The 21,867-nt window shown below is 41.7% G+C and overlaps 1 protein-coding gene across 4 annotated transcripts in view; it reads left to right on the forward strand.

Moving 5' to 3' along the window:
* Positions 1-21,867, forward strand: part of LOC143298365 (DDB1- and CUL4-associated factor 6-like) — a 210,690-nt gene that overhangs the window by 110,412 nt on the left and 78,411 nt on the right. For 3 of the 4 annotated variants that reach the window (XM_076611266.1, XM_076611263.1, XM_076611264.1), the window contains exons 9-11: positions 1,295-1,339; positions 12,928-13,078; positions 16,105-17,895. In XM_076611266.1, coding sequence (XP_076467381.1) covers positions 1,295-1,339; positions 12,928-13,078; positions 16,105-17,895 — 1,987 coding nt within the window. The remainder of the gene's footprint in view (positions 1-1,294; positions 1,340-12,927; positions 13,079-16,104; positions 17,896-21,867) is intronic. The other variant, XM_076611265.1, reaches the window with a different exon arrangement.

The raw sequence follows: 21,867 nt of genomic DNA on the forward strand, positions 1-21,867 counted from the left end.
AACAGTTCTGTGACATCCATGGTCACATACACTTCATGCCTCCTGACTAGCATATGACATCTATACCAGTCCTGTCCCTCTCCACCTCCTCTTCCTACATTACGCACACACACTGTGCAACTTTTACTGTCACTTGTTCAACACTGCTATCAACTTCGATAACATGACTCAACAAGTGTCAAATGTTGTCTGTTTCATTACTGTCATCACCTTCATGATCTAACAAGACAAGATATCCATCTCCAGCATCATTCCATAACTGAAACTTGTGCACAGTTGAATGATTCTGATTGGATCCAGGAACATAAAGTTTGATCAGCGGCAGAGTTAACTTTGCAATTGTAGATGTTGATTCATTTTTGTCACCATTGACTACGCTGTTTCTGTGGAAAGGTTGGGAGATTATGGGGTGGGGATAAAGGCTGGCAAACATTCACACATTAAAAAAAACCCAAAAAAACAACCCCAGATGTATATTTGTTTCATCAAAATAAAATAGGTACATGTGACCACCAGTTTAAAAGAATATATTATCTATCAATAACTGGTATTTTATAAGTTATTACTCGTTATGGCAGTCACTGTCACACAGAGAAGACCATTCCCAGGAATGAATGAACAAGCAACAAAGAAATCTGTAGCAGACTAAGTTTCAGTTGTCCATCAGGAATTACCGTTATCTGACTGCCATCAGTTGTTTTTTTTCTGTTGCTGACTCATTGTTTGCATTCAGTAGTGTTTGTGTTGATTTGCAGAACACCACCTTCTAAGCCCCATGTTTATAACTGTTGCAGTTGCAGAGTGAGCAAGTTTTCCATATGGGATGGGATAGAGATAGATACTGCATCATTCCAGCAATAGCTTTCATGCAGCACTGGAGACCTGAATTTGAACTCGTCACAGACCAGTGTAGATCACATTCAAAGATATGCACACATGTACATGAAGTCCATAATTCAACTTCCAGTTGGCAGTCCTTAGTGCTGCCCATCTTGGCACATGTTTTTTCAGTTAAAAAAAAAAGAGATTGTTACTGTCTGTTGTGCAGATTAAAGGCTGGGATATGCTTTTTTTCTTATCTCAAATATCTCAAATTCGATGAGTTTAGAGCAGCCATTTGAAGCATATGGTTGTAGAGCACGTTTTTGTTGCACAGCTATGATTCATAATGTAATCATGTATGTACAAAAGGATTTTTAGATTTTGGTAATGTGTCAGAATTTGGTTCTTGTGTGCATGCTTGTGTATATATGTATACCACATATAAATATGTCTTTTCTTTCTTTTTTAATAGATTCAAGACAGTAAAGAGTTTTGCAAGGCAGATATTGAAGTTGAGGTGAGTGGTCAAAATGGAGTTTCAGATTGTTTCCAGTTGCAAGGTATTCTCTCGCAGAAACACAATTATTTGATTTCAGCCTCTTCTTTTAGAAAACTATTATTAGACAGAGCAGTGTGTCTGACATTTGTGTAATTTTCCTTACAACTTCCCCATCAGTTGCTGTTAATCCATTCAGTGCCAGAGAATTGTCTATGAAAAAAAGAAGTGCTCTTCCTTTTTGTGAGGATTCTGGGGTAATAAAAAAAAAATCTGTCACAAAAACTATAAGAGAATGTTTTTGTGAAGGAAAAGGAATGAGGATTCTGAATCTGTTTTTGTTCCCAATTATTTTGAGATAGCTATTAAAACATTTCAAAGTGAAGATAATTTTTGTGCAAAAAAAGTCTCTTTGCACTGCCACAGAATAGCATCCAAAACAAAAACAAACAATAACAAACAAAATACAGCTGGAAAATACACGCTTGTTGTCAATTTATACCCACAGATGAAAATAAAACAGGTTATAAGTTTATGATAACAATCACAACACTTGTAAATGTGTAAGTGAATGACTGTCCTAACAATGACAAATGCAAGACAATCAACAAGATAATGTTTAGTCAAGCTTAGTGGTACCAGAGAATTTCCCTCTACAGACTAAAAAGCTCTTTCAAAACATTCAGTCCACGCAGCACCTGGTCAACCAAAAATTGCCTGCTGTGCATGCTGATTTGTTTTCTCTGCAAACATTGCAGGCCCTCCCCCATCCCTTCCAGGAATGATGTAGACTGGTCTTGAAATATTTTTCGTGTCTGCTGAACTCATTTTTATATATTCCCAAGAACAAAATTTGGACACACTAGAGTTAAGCCCTTGGCACAAGGGTACCCTCTCGCGCCACGATCAGCGAAATTAAGACAAGCTCAGCATCAAACCCTCATAGGAAACAATCACATATTATGTTTTCCTTTTCAATAGGGTCTTTTCTATTTAAATATTTATTATTGAAATTTCTGCATTCATTCTTTCACAGTTAAGGCTTGTATCTGCCTTCTATTAAATCATCAACAAAATAACATCAGATTGTCCGGTTATTTTATTTCATCACTTCAGTATCACTCTTTTCAAAATTACTTTTGGAGAGTGACCTGCAGGGGTCTCTAAGAAAATTTTTCAGTACATTAAAATGAACGTTTCACCCTTTGGGGATTGCACCTGTCGAGTTACTTCCCATACCCCCAAAATGCAGTTTTGCCAGGAGTCGCATTTGAGTTGCAAAATCGTGCAATTTTTGTGGCTAATATTTACATATATTGTATTCCCCTGCTTTAGAATACAATAAATACTGATTTGAAGAATGTTCTTTAAAAAAAAAAAAAAACCCAAAAAACCATTGTGTATGTTGTATGAATAGGTGATATTTGTCAAATAAATTTTATGCACCAAGCACCCACCATCTCCCCCCTATCACTCAAAGGAAAAAAGCAAACTGGTTTCAAACATATTTAGAGTATTCTGTGATTATTTCACAATTGTTTTTCACATGATATCACATGATTTGGTGACTGTTACAACTTCCGATGACAGTTCCACTTCCACTTTTTCCTCCTCCTCCCATCCTTCAGTTTGGGTAAAAGTTTTGAATTGTGTATGAATCATATGCACATTGCCCAGCTCACCTGATTGTGTGTGAAATATTGTTGGACAGCAACGGTATTTGAAGCTTTTGCAGCCCGACTGCTATAGTTCACGGGTGGTCTCTGGTATTGGTGAGGTAACTACCCTGACATCATGGCACCATTTGAAGTGATGGCCATTGGAGCCACTTCTGTGTGTCTTCGTTGTCGTTTCTTAGTGGTAGTCGTAGATGTACACTACCTGTGGCAGCTCTCACCGTGTCCTGGGTCGCTGTGTCTTTGTTTTGCCTTGCCGGTCAGTGTGTTTTCTTTTTTCGCTGACAGAAGCTTCTTGAACCCGATGAAGACTCCTTATGACAAGCACGAAAACGTGTGTGCCTGTCTGTTTTTTGGGTTGTTTATTTTGTGTGTGGACAAGCGCTGCCCAGAATCCTTATTAGAGAGAAGCAGATGTGGTTTTGTGAGTGTTTTCTGTCTTTTTTTTCTTTTCTTTTTTGTCTTTCTTTTGGTAGTTCTGTAGTGTCTTGTGTGATGAGTTTGTGTGAAAGAATCTGAACCAGAGCACTATTTCATACATACATGCTTGTGAATATGAGTGCTTGGGATAGAGGGAGCTAAATGGAATAGATTTTGTGTGGAAGAGAAATATCTGTATTCTGTGTTTTTGTTGTCTGGTAAATAGGGATGGGTGATAGATTTTAAACATCTCTCAACCTTATTTTAGGGGGGGGTCATGACAATGGTGATGCGGGGTATGAGTTCCAGGGAATGTTACTCAGGTTGGGAGTAAGATGTGATCATCATGTCCATCTGTGTTTTGTGTTCAAGTCTTTCTGGTTTGGTGAGCCTTTGAAGAAGTGTATAAGGATTAGGTTATTAGGTTGTTTCCATTGGATGGTTGTGAGTGAAGGGTGGACTTGGAATTAGTGACTTTAGAAATTTCTTTTAAGATTGGTTTAATTGTTGGTTGCACATTGTGAACTGAGGAAAATGTCTGTAACTCACAAAACTTCTGCAGCCTCTGCTCCTAGCTTAAACAGTGAAGTGCGAACTATGTATGCTGTACGTAGCTGTTTTCATAATGTAGTGTACCTAATGTACGTACCTTGTACATACCAAATTTGTCACCCAGTTTTCGAGAAACCAAATGGGAACTAACACTGATATCTGAATCAGACCTGAGCAGAGGAGTTGAAGCATTGTTCTACCCCTTTAAAATTTGATGCAGTCACTGGATGAGCTTGTTAATTAGTGAGAATGACCGGCGTCACTTCACAGTCTTGAAGATGGTGGATATGAGTGGCAGATCGACACGTATACCTTTTCTCAAGCACTATAAGGTGTTTGAAGGTGCTGAAGAGATCATGAATTACAAAGACAGCTATGAAGAAGACTTTCATTACAAAGACGAAAGCAATTCTGATGAAGATGAGCATGATGATGATTGACATCATTCGCTTTTGTCGGCAATAGAAGGCAATAACCCAGACTATGAAGTTGGTGTGGATGACACTTCCAGCACTTCTGAAGAAGAAACAGAGACTAAAGAAGGAACAGAAATTGAACCAGTTCCAAGCACAAGTGCTGCAACTTTTACCCCTGTTGTCAGAGGTCTTCGTAGGAGGAGGAGATCAAGCAGGAGAGTGGTGAGTAGGAGAGGGCATTGCAGAATGGGTCTTGCTTTTTGTCAGTCAGAATTGATTGGCAAGTGGACAGCTGTGGATGCACAACCACCTTATCCACATGTTAAGTTCACTGCCACTCCGGGAATACAATGTAATATCAACAATTTCCAGCCAGTTGACTATTTACAATTATTTTTTTATGACAATCTGATGACGCACCTTGTCATCCAGACTAACAGATATGCTGAACAGTATCTGGAGGCCAACCTAGACCTGCCCACACATTCAAGAGGGAGTTCATGGGAGCATGTGGACGCTGCAGATCTGAAGAAGTTCCTGGCACTGGTACTGCTGATAGGCATTGTAAAGCTGCCACAGTTCAGCATTACTGGTCAAAGAAAGTGCTTACAGAATCCCAGTCTTCAGTTCAATGATGCCAAGAAACCAGTTTCAGGCAAGTTTGTTTACTCTCCCAATTTCTCAGTGTCTCTCCTTTTTTATTTTTGTTTTTACTCAGCTATCCCTTGACCAGTGATCTTGCACATGTGCACATTTGTGTGCGAGTCTGTGAGTGACTGAGAGTGTGTGTGTGTACGTGTTTATGATTGTTTTTTTGTTTTTTTTGTTTTTTTGTTTTGTTTTTTTGCTGCTCCATCATCTGCACCGTTTCAGTGGCATTATTCCCACACTGCTCATTTAGATACCCCCATACACGGCTACACCCGGGTTCGTCCGTCACAGTTTCAGCGTCAGCAGTCCGCAGGGAACCATCGATGTTAGGTCGCCAGGACGCCACACACCAGAGGAGACCCTGCACTGCTGCTTAGTCACTTTGGTGGTGTTCAGTGGTGCCTGTTCTGATTCAGCGTACTAAGGACACCACCTACTAAGCCCCCTACTAACGACAATAATGGCTTAGTCGCGGAGCCAGACTGAGTGAGCATCCCTCCCAGAGTGGAGACCACCACATCGTCTCTCAAACAACAGCCCCCCATGAATCTGCCGACACTGAAGACATTGACAAGACTCAACCCAAGCATAGAAGTGGAGGGGTATCGTAACTGAGGTCACTATGAGAGCAGGGCATGAAAGTCCACAGACTTTGAGACTGTTTTATTTATACTGATGATGATGTAGGAGGAGGAGGAGGACGATGTTGCTATGGAGGTCTATTTTGGTTTAGGACTGCATGACAAGGCTGTACTCTACGCTTCCTGTCATAATGATATCCTGGCGTTAACCAGGCCCAAGAGATACAGACACTTGCAGTATTGGTCAGGTAATTAGAGCAACACACCCAGAGACGCATCCATGAAGTGGATGACACTAGACTGTGTGGTTCCAGTCTCCCCGTTTAAGCCCACAACACACTCAGCTCTGGGTAGGAGCTGGCCACGGGCCAAAAAACCCACCTCCGCTGGGATTTGAACCTGTGTCCTCCCAGCCGTCAGTCCGCGATGCTAGCCACTTCGCCACGGCGGCTGGTTTATGATTGTTTTTGTTCATCAGTTGTATATCATATTATGTATTTTCACTTTGTGTGTGATGGTTTGTGTGTGTGTGTGTGTGATGGTTTGTGTGTGTGTGATGTGTGTATGTGAGTGTGTGTGTGTTGTAGTTTTTTTGGTTTTTTTTTTTTTTGCTTGTGTGTGTGTGTGTGTGTGTGTGAGAGAAAGTCATTTCAATTCAAAATTATCTTTATTGAGTGTAAAAGAGTAAGCTTACACAGCTTTTGATCCTGCCCTCATTGATTGTGTGTGTGAGTGTGTGTGTGTGTTTGCCTCTCTTTCTCTCTCTCTCTCTCTTTCTCTCTGCCTGTCTCTCATCCTCCCTGTGTGCCACAAGCAAGCCATAATAATAAAAGTTAAGATTCCTAATCAGTCTCGCAGTATATAAGATTTATTACTAACAATGTTACTGCAAGGAAATATTTACAGACAAGAAATTATTTAATACATCTTCTGCCTGTGCACTTTAAAATTTTATTTTCAATTTGTTTCAGGCTAACCTCAAGTTTCTACACTTCCATGACAATTCTTCCATGCCAGGACACAATAATCCTGTTTATGATCACCTGTACTAAATCAGCCCAATACTTGACCACCTGTATGAATAGTTTCCGGAGGTGTACAAGCCACCAGCAAGCAGTTTATGTTGACAAAAGCCACCTACAATGAAAAGGTAGGCTGATGTTCCGTCAGTACATTCCTTTGAAACGGGCCAGGTTCATATACCTGTGTTGTGAATTTGATGGTGGGATAAAAGGAAGTGGTTGCTACTGCTACTGCTTCAATGTATATGCCAGTAAAGAGGACCCCATCAACAAAGTGTAGTCTGTTCTTCAAGCTGTTTGTGCCAACAGTCCCAGCCTATCAGCCAGCGAGGAGATGATGTTCTTGATAGCGTCACTGCTCAACAAGGGACTCCGTGTGTACATAAACAATTGATACAGCAGCCTCAGGTTGTACTTGTTCCTTCTGGAGAGGAACACCCTGGCATGTGGCTTTGTGTGGGAAAACCAGGGCATTCCACAGGAACTTCATGGGTTGAAGCTCAACCCTGGCTCATCCACTGCACTTTGTGGGGTTGGCAAGATTGTCACCACAAAGTACCACAGCACCAAGGTGGAGCACCTGCTGTCCACAGTTCATGGCCACACTGAAGCTGCCATTCCAAACCAGCACCAATGAGGAATCAACAAGAGGCTACATGTGTCAACAGATACAACAGGAATATTGGTGGGGATGACAAACAAGATCAGATGCACCACCCATATGACTATGCAAATCAATGAAGTGGACAAAAAAACTTTTCTTCCACTTTCTTCAGATAGCTGCATGCAATGGATTCATTCTTTCCAAGGCAGGTGGCAGTTCCAGCAAAACATTTCTGGACTTGCTGGAATCGGTGGTTTGCTCATGGCTTTGGCCAAACTGTGTGCCACCAGTGGATGATGACAAACAGGATGATGAAGTGAGACTGGATGGGAACCACTTCAGTTTCGCTGTTCCACCAACACCAAACAAAGACAACCCACAGAACCCATGCAGAGTTTGCAGGAAGAAACTAGAAACCAGATGTGATACAAGGTACTATTTTCCATATTGCCAGTCAGAACCCAGACGTACATATGTCACTTTCAAACTTCTAGCTTTGATGATATCCATAACATACTTTGTATGTACATGTATCATGGTAGGACTTGTAGAAGATTTTCTTGTTCTCCTGTTCATCTATAACTTTGTGTGGTGACATGTTCCAAATAAAATACTGTTTAGAAAAAGAAAAAAAAAAAGCATATCAGGACTTTGGCAGGGATGCCATCTCTTCATGGTGCTATGCCAGGGGCAAGGGAGTCTGGAGTCTCATTGAGTTCTTCAAAGGTTCTCTGTCTAGCTCATCTAACACAGGTAGGCTGTCGCGGATGACGAAATGGTTGCGCCTTTCTTTATTTGCTTTTATTGTATTCTTTGGTTTGATGGGGATTGAGATCTGCATCGTCCCTTTTCTTTTTCGCTTGGCAGCAGAGGCAGGTGGGGAGCCGCTGGGATTAATTTTTAGAGACGGGTGTGTTGCTAGTGCTTGTGCACAAGGTTTTTTATTGTCAATGTTCCCCTTGGTAGCTGGTCGTAGGGCCAGAGGCATTCCTTGGTTTGGTTGTCATGTATGTCTGAGTCTCTAGTTTTTGTTTTGTCAACGTATGGGTTTGATGGGGATTCAGATCTGCATCAACCCTTTTCTTTTTCGCTCGGCGGCAGAGGCAGGTGGGGAGCCACTGGGATTAATTTTTAGAGACGGGTGTGTTGCTAGTGCTTGTGCACAAGGTTTTTTTTTATTTTTTATTGTTAATGTTCCCCTTGGTAGCTGGTCATAGGGCCAGAGGCATTCCTTGGTTTGGTTGTCATGTATCTGTCTGGGTCTGTAGTTTTTGTTTTTGTCTTTTTGTCAATGTATGGGTTGACAATTTGGTTCAACTTCCAATAATGAACTATTAGGTATTTCGAAATTAGATTTTTGAAATTATGAGTGGGGTATTGTCTCAGTTCATGACATTGATTCTCATTCTGCTGTCATTCTTCTTCCTTAAATCTTTGAAGAAGTTTTCCTTACAGCCATGGTTGTGTAAGAATGTCTTGTGTGACACGATTTATGTGTGACGTTTCTCTTAATTTTTTTGGTGTGTGACATGTTTAGATAATGACGAAGGTCTAAGTGATCTCAGGGAGAGAGAGTCTGGAGAAGGGCGTGATTGGAAGCGGCTTTTGGCTGCTGATGTTCTTTGGATTGGTTTCCCTCTGTAAACGAATGAGTGTCCACCAGATTGGACTATTAGTATTTGGTGTTTCCTCATTTTCCATGCAGGCACCATTTGTTGGTTTACAGAACACGCTGTGCATAAGCCAGTGGGTGCATTTTTCTGTCGTTCCATCAGAGTTTTCCTGGACACTCTTCTGACTAGAAGTTCTGTCCTGTGTTTGTCTTCATGGTGTTGGAGCTTCCACCGGTCTCCAGTTCGCTCTAGACCACCCATCTCTGGTACCATTGATGGGTCCACTGAGGTCTCTGGAATCATCTGTTCTGAGGGCTGCTCCATCTTCAGTCCGCCAGCATTGGCAAGGGTTCCACCTTCATGTGTTCAACACTCATTTGTAAAGAAACAAACAAAACAAAAACAAAACAAAAAAAAAAAAAACAAAAAAAATGAACCCCGAAAGACAATTCTGCTCTTCCAGTTCACTTTTTTAGATTTTATTTTATTTTATTATTTTAACCCTCCTTCAACATCTACATCTGGTAGTGGCTTGCAGTGCAACACTCAACGTGCCTGGTACCACCAGCTAAACACGTGCTTACTATGGGCGCTGCAGGAGCAGCTGTAAAACATCTTGTTTTCAGACATGATTATGGAGGTTAGAAAGGCATGTCTGAAAAATGCTAATGACTTGGCTAAGGAGGCCACTATGTTGGCTGAAGCCGAAAGGATGGGTCGGGAGGCAAAACATGAGCAGGGTGGTCAAGGTTGACCAGTGCAGGATCAGCACAATATGGCTTTGCCGCCGCCCACAGACACACACCCTACTAGAGCAAAGCAAGTAAGCTTCAACTCATGGTGGACAGGGGCAACTTAGATCAGCGGTCGTGTGCTTCAGTTGTACGAAAGACGGCCACATAGCTCGTATCTGTCCAATCATACATTACAGCGGCAGTGTCTTGTCCTGTGCAGTTTCCTCAGCGATCTACACCAACTTTGTATATCCCCTGTGCATGGAAGCCATACACTTCACGCTGCATTGTCACTATCGAGGGTACACCTGCCAATGGCTAACTTGACACAGGAGCAGACTACACAGTGGTAGCAGAGCGCCTAGTGCCTGCTGGTGCCTACACAGGTGATACTATGCCAGTAGTATTGGCTGAGTCAAGATGCGGTAATTTACTGCCCATGGCTGTTGTGGACGTTATGTCATTTTTTATCTGTGGAAAAATTCATGTCCTTGTCATGAAGTGACCTGTGGTAGAGGTCCTCACTGGCAACTTTGCTCAGTGAGAGGGCAGTGAGGAGCTGGAGCAAGTACCAGTATATGCTGACCCTATGCTTGTAGGTGCAGTGAAGACCAGAGCACAGGCAAGGAAGGAAGGATTGACCCCAGCTGATGCAGGAACCATTTGCTCGTGTGGATTTGGACATCATCGGCCCCATCAAGCCCACTTCAGAGTCAGGATGTTGTTGCGTCCTCATAATGGTTGCCACCTGCTACCCAGAGGCACTACCCTTACGTACCATCACTGCAGGGGTCGTGGCGTTGGCTGTGTTCAATCAGTGGATGCGGACTGGCATTTCGTCATCAGTCCTCACTGACTGGGGAACTCAGTTCCCTGGGCAGATCATGCAGGTGTATCGTCTCCTGGCAGTTAGAGGATTTCAGACCACACCTATCACAGGCAGTGCAATGGTCATGTGGAAAGGATTAACAGGACTCTGAAAAAGATGCAGCAGCGTCTTGTGCAGGAAAAACTACGGGAGTGGGACCCTGGATATGAGCACACCTGTTTGCCTATTGAGAGACACCCCAAGACAGCACAGGATTCTCTCCTTTTGAACTGCTGTGTGAGGTCCTTTGCAAGTGTTGCAAGATCTCTGGGTGCATCCAGAACAGCAGGAAGTCAAGACAACGACTGAGTACATGTTGGATCTGAGAAACAGGATTGTGGAGTCCTGTGCAGTGGCTCAGGAGAACCTAGCCAAAGCAGCCACTCGTTACAAGCGTCAATTTGATGCAAAGGCTAAACCACGATTGTTCAAGCAAGGTGACCAAGTTCTCATCCTCAGACCGACCAAGGCTTATAAGCTGGAGCTAGCATGGCAGGGACCATATGTGGTAACAGGACGAGTGGTTGAGGCTGACTACAAGTTGCGTCTGGGTGTCAGAGTGAAACTATCCCACGCAAACCTGCTCAAGTGATTCATTGAAAGACACGCTGATGAATCCACTATCCAGGCAGTGGTGGTTGATGATGAGTCAGAGGGGAAAGGGACAGACCCTGTTTGGCATAAAGATCTCCCCGTCATTCTTTTTGATCTTACGGAAGGTCCTGAGGACATTGTCATGGGATGCGCATCAGACCAGCTGGCACAGAAGTTACACCTCTTGGTCAAAGAGTTTGGTGATATGCTAACTGATCTGCCAGTGTGCACACAGCTGGAAACCTGCAAGATAGTTTCTTTAGATGTGCCCATCAGATGAAAGCCATATCCCCTGCCTTATGCCCAGCATCATACAGTCCGGGGTGAGATAAGGATGATGCTGAATATGGGAGCTATTGAGCCATCTGTGGTGAAGTAAAAAGATGGCAAGATCCACTTCTGGGTCAGTTGTAAACATCTTAATAAGATCATGGAATTTGATGCAGAACCCATGCCAGAAATCAAATACTTGTTCTCCAAGCTGGGGCAGAAAAGAACTTTCAGTAAGATTGACTTATCTAAAGGGTATTGGCAAATACCCATGGAGGAAGAAGACTGCATTCTCCACTCCAGAGGTCCATTTTCATTGGCGAGTCATGCCTCTTGGTCTGTGCACGTCAGGCGCAGTTTTCTCACGAATGGTGAGGAAGCTGCTGCAGCTGCTGGATTCAGGTGTTGTCAACAATTTCATTGACAATATCCTCATTGCTACTGTCACAGATGAGGAACACATCACTGTGATTTGTGCAGTGCTGAAATGTCTCCGGGAGTGTTCACTGACTGCCCACCCTACTAAGTGTGAGTTGGAGAGCTCTTGAGATCTCCTACTTGGGCCATGGCAAATGGGGAGCAGGATATGGCCAGAGGAGGATAAGATGGCGAAGATTCGCAAAATGCCACACCACACCACTAAGAAAGAGGTGCAAAGTTTCTTGGGACTAGTGAGTTACTTCTGCCATTTTATCCCTAATTTCTCTGACATTACATTGCCTTTGACCTTTGAAGGGCAATGGTCCAAGGAAATTCGAGTGGAATGAGGCATGTGAGCAAGCATTCAGGGGTCTGAAGGACAGCTTTTGTACGCCACCCATTTGCAGCTTACCTGTTCCAGGGGGACCTTTTGTGTTCCATACAAGAGCATCAGGTACAAGCTTGGGAGCAATCCTCTTTCAACAACACAATGAGTAGCTGCATCCTGTGGTGTGCGCCAGTTGGAAATTGACAGTAGTGGAGAACAACTACCCCATGAAAGAGAAGGAGTGTCAGGCACTGGTGTGGGGAGTCTCAAAGTTTGAGTCCTATCTGTTCGGGACAGATTTTGTTGTTCAGACAGACTATTCCCCTTTACAGTACCTGGAAAGAACAAAATCAGCAAGTGGGCATATTACCTGATGGGCACTTCTGCTGCAGACACTTCAGGTTTGTTGTCCAGGCCATTCCTGGAAGAGACAATGTGGATGCTGATAATCTCAGTCGCCTTGAGTTTAAGTCAGAAAAGTGCTGAATGCTATTCAAACGTGTATATAGAGTACTACTGCATTAAAAAAAAAAAATGTCTGTGACTGTTGTTGGTAAAAGAAAAGAAATTAAACCAATGGTTTAATCTTGGGTGGGGGGTATTGTCATGGACGATGAAATGTTTGTGTGTTGTTGTTTTTTTGTGGGTTTTTTTTGTTGTTTTTTTTGTTGTTGTTGTTTTCTTTGCTTTGATAGGAGGTTGGATCTGCATCGTGCCTTTTCCTTTTTGCTCAGCAGGCAGAGACGGGTGGGGGACCGCTGGGATTGATTTTTAGAGGCAGGTGTCTTGTCAGTGCTCGTGCACCAATTTCTTTTAATTATGTGTTTATTAGAGCTTCGTGTGTGTTTGGTTCTGTGCAGGCAAAGAGTTCATTAAATGGTGATGAAGCTTCTGGCTCAATAATCACAGACCCAGCTAATCAGCCACCAACTAAACGCCTGAGATTGCGAGGTGACTGGTCAGACACTGGTCCCAATGCAAGGCCAGAACGAGAGCGTGCAGAAGACTCCGGTCAGTTTGCATGCTTCTGTTTATGTGTAAGAATGAAAGAGTGCGTATGACAATAATTGAGATATTGAAATCTACATATGTGTATACACATATGTACATAATACTGATGTTGTGTGTGTGTATGTGTGTGTGGATTCCACTCTATGCAATGTGTGCTTTCCATAACATGCAGAAAGTGAAATTTGTGGATTCCACTAGACTTGCCAGTTTCAGGAAGCTTAACATTGACCCCTTGACTGTTGCTGACAAATATGCTGAAATCACTGAGATGAGACTAATGGGCACAATAGCCAGATGGTTAAAGCGTTGGACTTTCAATCTGAGGGTCCAGGGTTCGAATCTCGGTGACGGCGCCTGGTAGGTAAAGGGTGGAGATTTTTCCAATCTCCCAGGTCAACATGTGTGCAGACCTGCTAGTGCCTGAACCCCCTTCATGTGTACACGCAAGCAAAAGATGAAATACGCACATTAAAGATCCTGTAATCCATGTCAGCGTTCGGTGGGTTATGGAAACAAGTACATGCCCAGCATGCACACCCCAGATAGCGGAGTATGGCTGCCTACATGACAGGATAAAAACGGTCATACACGTAAAAGCCCACTTGTGTATACACAAGTGAACGTGGGAGTTGCAGCCCACGAACGCAGAAGAAGAAGAAGAACTGAGATGAGACTGAGCTTTCCTGTCAGGATGTCAGTCATCATTCTGTATTTAGACATTTTCCTCTTGAGATAACATTGCTTTTGTTCTGTAAAATCAATTACACTATTGGTAAGTATGCAGAAAGTAATAACTGCCATCCAAACTCTTGTTACATTGATCTCATTTCACCAAGGTTCAGCATTCTAGGGGTTTAAAGTGAAAAGTTGTACTGAGGAAGGAACTAAGTTAGCAAATTATGAAAGTGAATTTTACCATGTTTTTAACTTAAGGGTGGCCAGTTTTCTCCCTTTCCTGACACCAGCTACAGTCCATTTGGAAATGTAAGGGAAACAAATCACAAAACACACAAAACACAAAGCCAGAATATGAAACTTTCAGAACTGATCTTTGCTGTGCTGGGTTAGTGTACACACACACACACACACACACACACACACACACACACACACACACACACTTCATCTTCGCTGAAGATCACAGTTTATTGAACCAGGATGGGAAAATGCATTTTTGTCCACTAACATACTTTTGTGTCCATGGAAACACAGAAGGCAGAAACAAATCTATTTTTCATTTACATAACTGTTTGTCTCTTCAACTATCCTGAAAGTCAGCAGTTATCTAATGATATATTGTCACACTGACATTTTTTTCCAAATCCATTTCTTAACATACATGCCCTCCAATACTCGCCTCTGACCTTCCTCCTCCTCCATCATCGTTAAAAAATAAATAGATAACACAAAGTCCCAAATTCCGTGGCCTTTAATGCACTGCTCTCGTCATGATCTCAGTTTCAATCCCTGTCCATTCCATGCCTGAGGCGTTAAGATCTTCCATGTTGGCAGATTTAGGGGCACTGTGATAAGAGGGATGTGATGGCAGTCTTCACTCTGGGAGGGATGCTGACTCAGTCTGGCTCTACACTAAGTGCTAGCGATCATCAGTAGGGGGCTTAGTAGGTGGTGTCCTGTTTATATTAAATCAGAACAGACGCTACTGAACACCACCGAAATGACAGCAGCAGTGCAAGGTCTCCCCTGTTGTTTGGCCTCCTGGCAGCCCCAAATCAATAGTTCCCTTTGGACTGTTGACACTGGGACTGCCACAGATGAACCTGGGTATGGCTGTGTATGGGGATCTCAGAATGAGCAGCCTGGGAGTAATGCAACTGAAACAAGGCAGCAAAAAGCAGCAAACCCCAGATCACCTCTGAAATTGAATCAGTGTTTGATTCACCCATTCTGTCACTTTTGTCATAAGAAGTGCTGCATTTTTCGTCTCCATCCACCTCTTAAATTTTAGAAAATTCTGTTTGGAACATTAAACAACCCAGCAGCAGCAGTAAACACTCCTAATGTTACTACTTTGTCAGCAAGTGAAGTCCTCACAGTTGTTAACACTGAACGCAAAGCCAGTATGTGACCAAACACACACTGTTGTGTCAGCACATGGTATCACTCGGCTGGTGTTTCCCATCCATTGCAGAAAAGCTGACAATGCTACATTTAGCTTGCAGTGGTGAGCAGTCCTGCAGGTATTCATTAGGCATTGACTTAATTCTCGCTGGAATGCTACAGCAGTCGTTCATATGAAAGCAAGTATTGCCGGTTGAACACTGTAGCAATTATTCATATGGAGAGAGTTGATAAAATTTACATATATACAACAGTGATAAACCAGAGACATGTTCTGCATATACTGTATTTTTAGTGGGTGTTATTTACAATGCTGTGTGTGTGTGCATGTGTGTAGAGTTACCTTCAGGATGGGACTTCTTTAAGTTTGTGAAAGTACTCCCACTCTTGGGGAGCCAGTGGGAAACGTGGTGTGCATGTGTAAAGTTAAACTGAACAAAACTGGTTAGTTGATGGTAGTGTTTTTTCTACCTTTCATTACGAAGTTTATTATTTTCTTTGGAAGATCATCACCATAAAACATGTTCCATTCCACACTGTACACTGATTATTTTGTAAAACAAAACAAAACAGAACAAAGAAAAACAAAACTGGAAGTAGGTTTGAAATGCAAGTCCCTCATCCCATTGTCTCTGTCAGTATATACTCACATGTTGAGGGATACTGATGTGTCAAGGGTCCCTGGCAACACTGGCAGATTAAAACTCTTCTTAACAGGAGAAACTGTTTTCGGTGCACTTGAAGTGAAGGTAGGGTTCAAGACACAATAGTTCTCATTCTGTGGTCTATGTAAGTACACACTCATGTCAAGAAGAACTCATTACATGGGATAAAAAGTGTTAAAAGAAAGTGTTTGGGAGTTTTTGATTAATGTTTACATTGTGCAGGTTATGGTTAAGAGGTGATTTTTTTCTAGTTTAGTCATTGTTGACATGTTCTTCCAGAAGGATTGCCACAAGTGAACCTGATGCAGCGGATGTCAGACATGTTGACTCGCTGGCTGGATGGCACCATGCGTCGCCGAGAAGACCAGGCAGGAAGAAGTACATCACCTGCAGGTAGTTCCCAGGAGGGAGAAACAGGAACTGATTCAGGTATCATCCCTGAAGCACAAGAAGCAAGGGAAGAAGAAACAAGCAGAGAGACAGGAGGGGGCACTTTGAATAATGAACAGTCTTCATCAAGAGCAGACTTGTGGTCTGGTTCTGACCATCGTGGAGAGTTGTCGGAGGTAGATGATGATGGAATAGGCGCTACAGTTGAGGCGGCATGTGAAGTGGATTCAGGTATCATCCCTGAATCACAAGAAGCAAGGGAAGGAGAAACAAGCAGAGAGACAGGAGGGAGTGCTTTGAATAATGAACAGTCGTCATCAAGAGCAGACTTGTGGCCTGGTTCTGACCATCATGGGGAGTTGTTGGAGGTAGATGAGGATGGAAAAGGCACTACAGTTGAGGCGGCTTGTGTAGTGGAACTTGAAGAGAGCACAGACCTGGACAACTCTGTTTCAGTCTGTGGAAAAGAGATGCTACAGACAGAGAGTTCCTCAGGGGCCAGAGACCCCATTGACAAGTGGGTTGAACACACAAATTCCAGTGACACGCAGATTGAATATAGGAGCACCAGTAATACGCAGGTTAAACTCGTAAGCACCAGTTATAAGCAGGTTGAAAACAGAGGCTCTAGTGACAAACAGGTTGAAGATAGAAGCTCCAGTGACAAACAGGTTGAAGACAGAAGCTTCTGTGACAGAGTAGAAGAAAGTAGAGGCTCCAGTGACAAACAGGTTGAACACAGAAGCTCCAGTGACAAACAAGTTGAAGATAGAAGCTCCAGTGACAAACAGGTTGAACACAAAAACTCCACTGACAGACAAGTTGATGATAGAAGCTCCAGTGAGAAACAGGTTGAACACAGAAGCTCCAGTGACAAGCAGTCTGAAAACAGAGGTTCCAGTGACATGCAGATTGAACAGAGTAATCCTGCTCTTACAGATACTTCCAGTAACAAGAACGAGCAGCAGGGCGTAACCATGAACATTGTAACTTCAGATGTTTCTGGTCAGTATCAGTTTGTTGCAACTGGTGGATGTGACAACTCACCCGGGATGAAAGATGCTAACCCCCAGGTTAAGCCAGTTGTTCATTGTCAACTCTTACAACCATTACTGTCTGTTTCAGCAGAAGAAAGCAGAGGAAAATCAAGACAGGTAGAGAAGAAAGTGGTGATTGATTCATCTCAGTTCACTGACTTCACCAAAAGAGAAAAATCTAACTTCACAAAGCAAGAAGACAGTGCAATCATGCCTGGCCATGCACTTTCTTCCTCAGAGAACATTGAATCATTGAAAACACCGGAGCTCACTGACCTTGGCAGTGAACATTTTTGTTCCCCACAGAATCTCTTACATCCCCCAGTGACAATGCCTCAGAATGACTTACCTGCAAACATTGTTGTCAGCATGAAATATGCCAGTCATGAATGCCAGGACTCCAGTACACATCATGAAAACCTGGTAGAGAGTGGTTCAAGTGGAATTGGAAGTCCTCAAGCTCTGGATGACAGAGACAAGGATAGCGAAGAATTGACCCCTTCCAGCCAGAATGATTGTGACAAAGAAGCTGTTTTCAGCACAGATACAACCACCCAAGATTCTTCTGTGTCAAGTCAGGGAAGCTCCATGCCCACAGTAACACGACTGGAGCCTGTCATTAGCCTTCATTATTCAGCTGAAGGTAATTATTCTATTTCAGTTGAGTGTATGTGTGTGCTTTTGTATATGTGCGTGCATGTGCATTCATGCGTGTGTGTGTGTGTGTGTGTGTGTGTGTGTGTGTGCATTTGTAGTAAACTTAAACACTAGCATTTTTTCACAACCGCATGTGGTAAAGTAAACAAACCTATCAACCCGTATCTTGGCATCTGTTTTATGAGGTCAATGTTTATCTGTGAAAATCATATTTAGTAATGATAATAATTAATAATAATAATGATACTCATGAAATTTTTTATACTGTCCATTTCAGATGTCCTCTTGCAGGGCTTTACAGAAGATATATTCATACATACACATACACAAGACAGACACAAGTGTGTGCACACATACGCACACATGCATGCACACATTTTCCATTCCATACAAACTGAAAGTAGATCTTTTGCATATCTTATATGGAGAGATATGGTGAGTCTGGTTGTAAGCTCCAAAGATGTACAAGTTTTGACAGTACAAGTGGTTTTGAAATGGCCACTCAACCAATGGGAGTGACTTAAACCATATTTCAAATGAAATTTTAACTTAAGAATATGTTGTTGTATTAATGATTTCACAATAATCTCAATCTCGTTTGAACCATACACCAAGTATTTTGAATTTAGAATACACCAAGTATTTTGAATTTAGAGGGATTCCATACCATATTTAAATTAGGACAATAAATATATTTGATGAGATCTTTTTCTACTCCCTTGCCAGATTGCATGTGTTTTGTCGGTATTTATAAACAATACTTATACTTTGCTGAAACTGTCAGATGTCCAGTATTAATTAGTTTGTATCAGAAGATTGGAAGATTTCATGTTCTGTTTTACCCAAACAAATTCCTTTTATTGCTTTATCTTTGTTTATCATTATGTCGAAAATTTAAGCATAAAAAATAAATATGAGGTGAAATAGGTCTGTAGCCTTTTTCTATCTGAAACCATTGCAAGCCATTGCCATTACTGATAAATATTGATTTTATGTATTTTTTTGTAAAAAAATTCAGTCTGTTGATAAGTTTTCCCTGAAGCTGTATATCTTCAAAACTGAACACAAAATTCCATCATAAGGAGTCAAAAGCTTTTTCAAAGTCAGTACAGAGTAACATGCCAGGAATACATTATATTACACAGAGATGCTTCAAAGTCAGTACAGAGTAATGTGCCAGGAATACATTATATATATATATATATATATATATATATATATATATATACAGAGATGCCAACTGTTACGTTTTTGTTCTGGCATGATGCCAATGTCAAAATTGTTCCGATGAGTTCATTTTTGACTACATAGCATAGTCACATACTTTCCTATTGTAACATTACCCAGACGCTCTAGACCTATCAGTCATGAGGCCATGGCAGTCTCTGCTAACCTTGGTCTCATTCGATGATGTTCAGCTAATTGCATGTATGTTTACATTGAAATAACATTGAGTGGACCAAACAGCTTAATCGTAGCAGTTACACTGTGTTGCAGCGTGCTTGTATGCCTTGTAGGTAAAATGTACATTAGTTGATATGGCTCAGAGTCCAAGTGTTCCTACCAAATTCAGAATGTTCCTCCTAAATTTCCTGATTGTTCCTACAAACACTTAACAGGGGTTGGTGTCTCCATATATACAATACAATGTTTATGAAGATCCTTTGGTGGCTAGTTGGCCTTAAGGGATCATTTTCAATGCCAGATGTCCTAAAGCCCTCTTGGTCAAGAGAGTGGGGATTTAGTTTGGGCTAGACACTATACATCATAATCAAGTTCTAGCCCGGATAGTCAGGACAGCAGTTGCCTCTTATGCTGTTCTGACGGTCTTTGTCAAACACGACTGACTGTCGTGATTTGGACAACAGAAGGATAAAAGTCTGGACTCACTCAAACATAATACAACATTTGACCTTGTAAGCCCACGATTTCTCACAATCCCTCGATTTCTCACACTTTGAGAGAAATCGTGGGATTGCGAAAAATTGTGGTAATTCCCCTGCTGCGCTTTCTCTCAATCGTGAGAAATCGTGGGGGGAAGCCCCCACGAAAAGCTCCCCTTATTTTTATTTTAAGATGTTGCTTTGTCATCAGAGTTGGTTTCTCATCTTTCCCCCAACACAGAGAAAAGGAGACAGAGGGAGAGAGGATATAGAAAGCGATGATCATAATAGGGATGACGAGTTAGTGAAGACGTTGGTTCTGACAATGATGTATTTAATACATATCACATGTGAGTGATCATTGCAGTGCATCAACCTCAAATACAGCATCAAAATTTTAAAATATATATTTATGTATATTTGGCAGTGTTCAACCTCATTTTGTCCAGAGTCCCGATTTATCCTGTTTGTCACTCAGAACAGACTGATTTGTCCCCACAACCTGTTTTTATTATTTGGATGGTACAATAGCTGTCATTTTGTGAAAAACCATGAAGGCTTTCTGGATAGGAGGTGGCTGGGGGCAGAAAATCCCACAAATAAACAACTCTGGTGGGACTTAAACCCACGACCTTTCAACTTTCAAGTCCATGATGCGGAGTACTGCATCATAGCGGCTTATGGATGTGATAGGTGTTTGATACTGATGCTATTTGTTTTGGTGTTGAGGGTTGCATTTGTGACAGTAGTGATGGATGATTGATGGGAGTGTTGATGATGATTGCGATGGTGGTGTTTGTTCTGGCTGTCAGTGATGGAAGTAGGTGTGGTAATGATAGTGGTGAAAAGGCAAGTGGATATAGTGGCATGCAGAGAGAGAAGGGAGATGGATGGAGGGGTACAGAGAGAAAGAGACATATATACAGAACTCGAAGTAGAGAGACAGAGAGAGATGTGCAGAACTTGAACTCGATAGACAGAGAAAGACAGACTGGCAGACTGACAGCCTGATACAGAGACACAGAGAGGGATGATAGCAGATATTGTGTTGAGAAAACTACACACACACCCACACACACACACGCACGCGCACACGCATACACACACACGAACTCACACGCGTGCATAATTACCATTTATGTAATTATTTGTTCGTACATATTTAATTTCCTGGGCATGGGTAGATCGTAGCTTTCGGTAAGGTCTGTTTGATTAATTTTCTGTTTCTTTTATGTTTGTTTGTCGAGATTGTCTTCTCATCTGATTTTATTCAAAACCGGTTTGTTTTATGAATAATCAGTTCTTATAAGCCCTAGTTTGAGTTCTGTCCTTGTTTTTTTCTTTTTCTATCCCATCAGAATACTTTTTTGTTTGTGCATGCAAGTGCATGTGTGTTTATGTGTATGTGGGGTGTGTGTGTGTGTGTTATTATAATCATTATTACTATTATTCTGTTTTTTATTATCAGGAATTGAAAAGATGATTTCAATGAAACTTTGCATGCAATTAGATCTTTTTTAATTTTTAGAATACAAACGGTTCACTTTTGCATACCCATGGAGCACATTGTGTCTTCTCCCTTTCTCTGTCCCTTCTTTCCCTCTTTCCATATCGCAGCACGCGGGACTTTCCCCATTGGCCGGAGAGAGTTTCAGTTTCAGTAGCTCAAGGAGGCGTCACTGCATTCAGACAAATCTGTATACGCTACACCACATCTGCCAAGCAGCGTAACCCAACGCGCTTAGTCAGGCCTTGAGGAAAAACAAAACGAAAAAAAAGTGAATAAATAACAGATAAGCTTACACAAATAAATAAGTAAATAAATAGATAATAATTATAATGTAAAAAAAAAAAAAGGGTGAATAAATAATAGATCAGCTTACACAAATAAATGAATAAATAAATAAATAATAATTATATTTTTAAAAAAAAAGAAAAAAAAAAGGTAGTAGTAATAATAATAATAATAATAATAATAATAAAATAATAATAATAAATAAAATAACAATGATGATAAATAAGCAAATAGATGTAAAACATGAAGACACACATTCAAATATACACCCACACATGCA

Source organism: Babylonia areolata, chromosome 23 (genome assembly GCF_041734735.1).
Source record: "Babylonia areolata isolate BAREFJ2019XMU chromosome 23, ASM4173473v1, whole genome shotgun sequence".
Taxonomy (NCBI): Eukaryota; Metazoa; Mollusca; class Gastropoda; order Neogastropoda; family Buccinidae; genus Babylonia; species Babylonia areolata.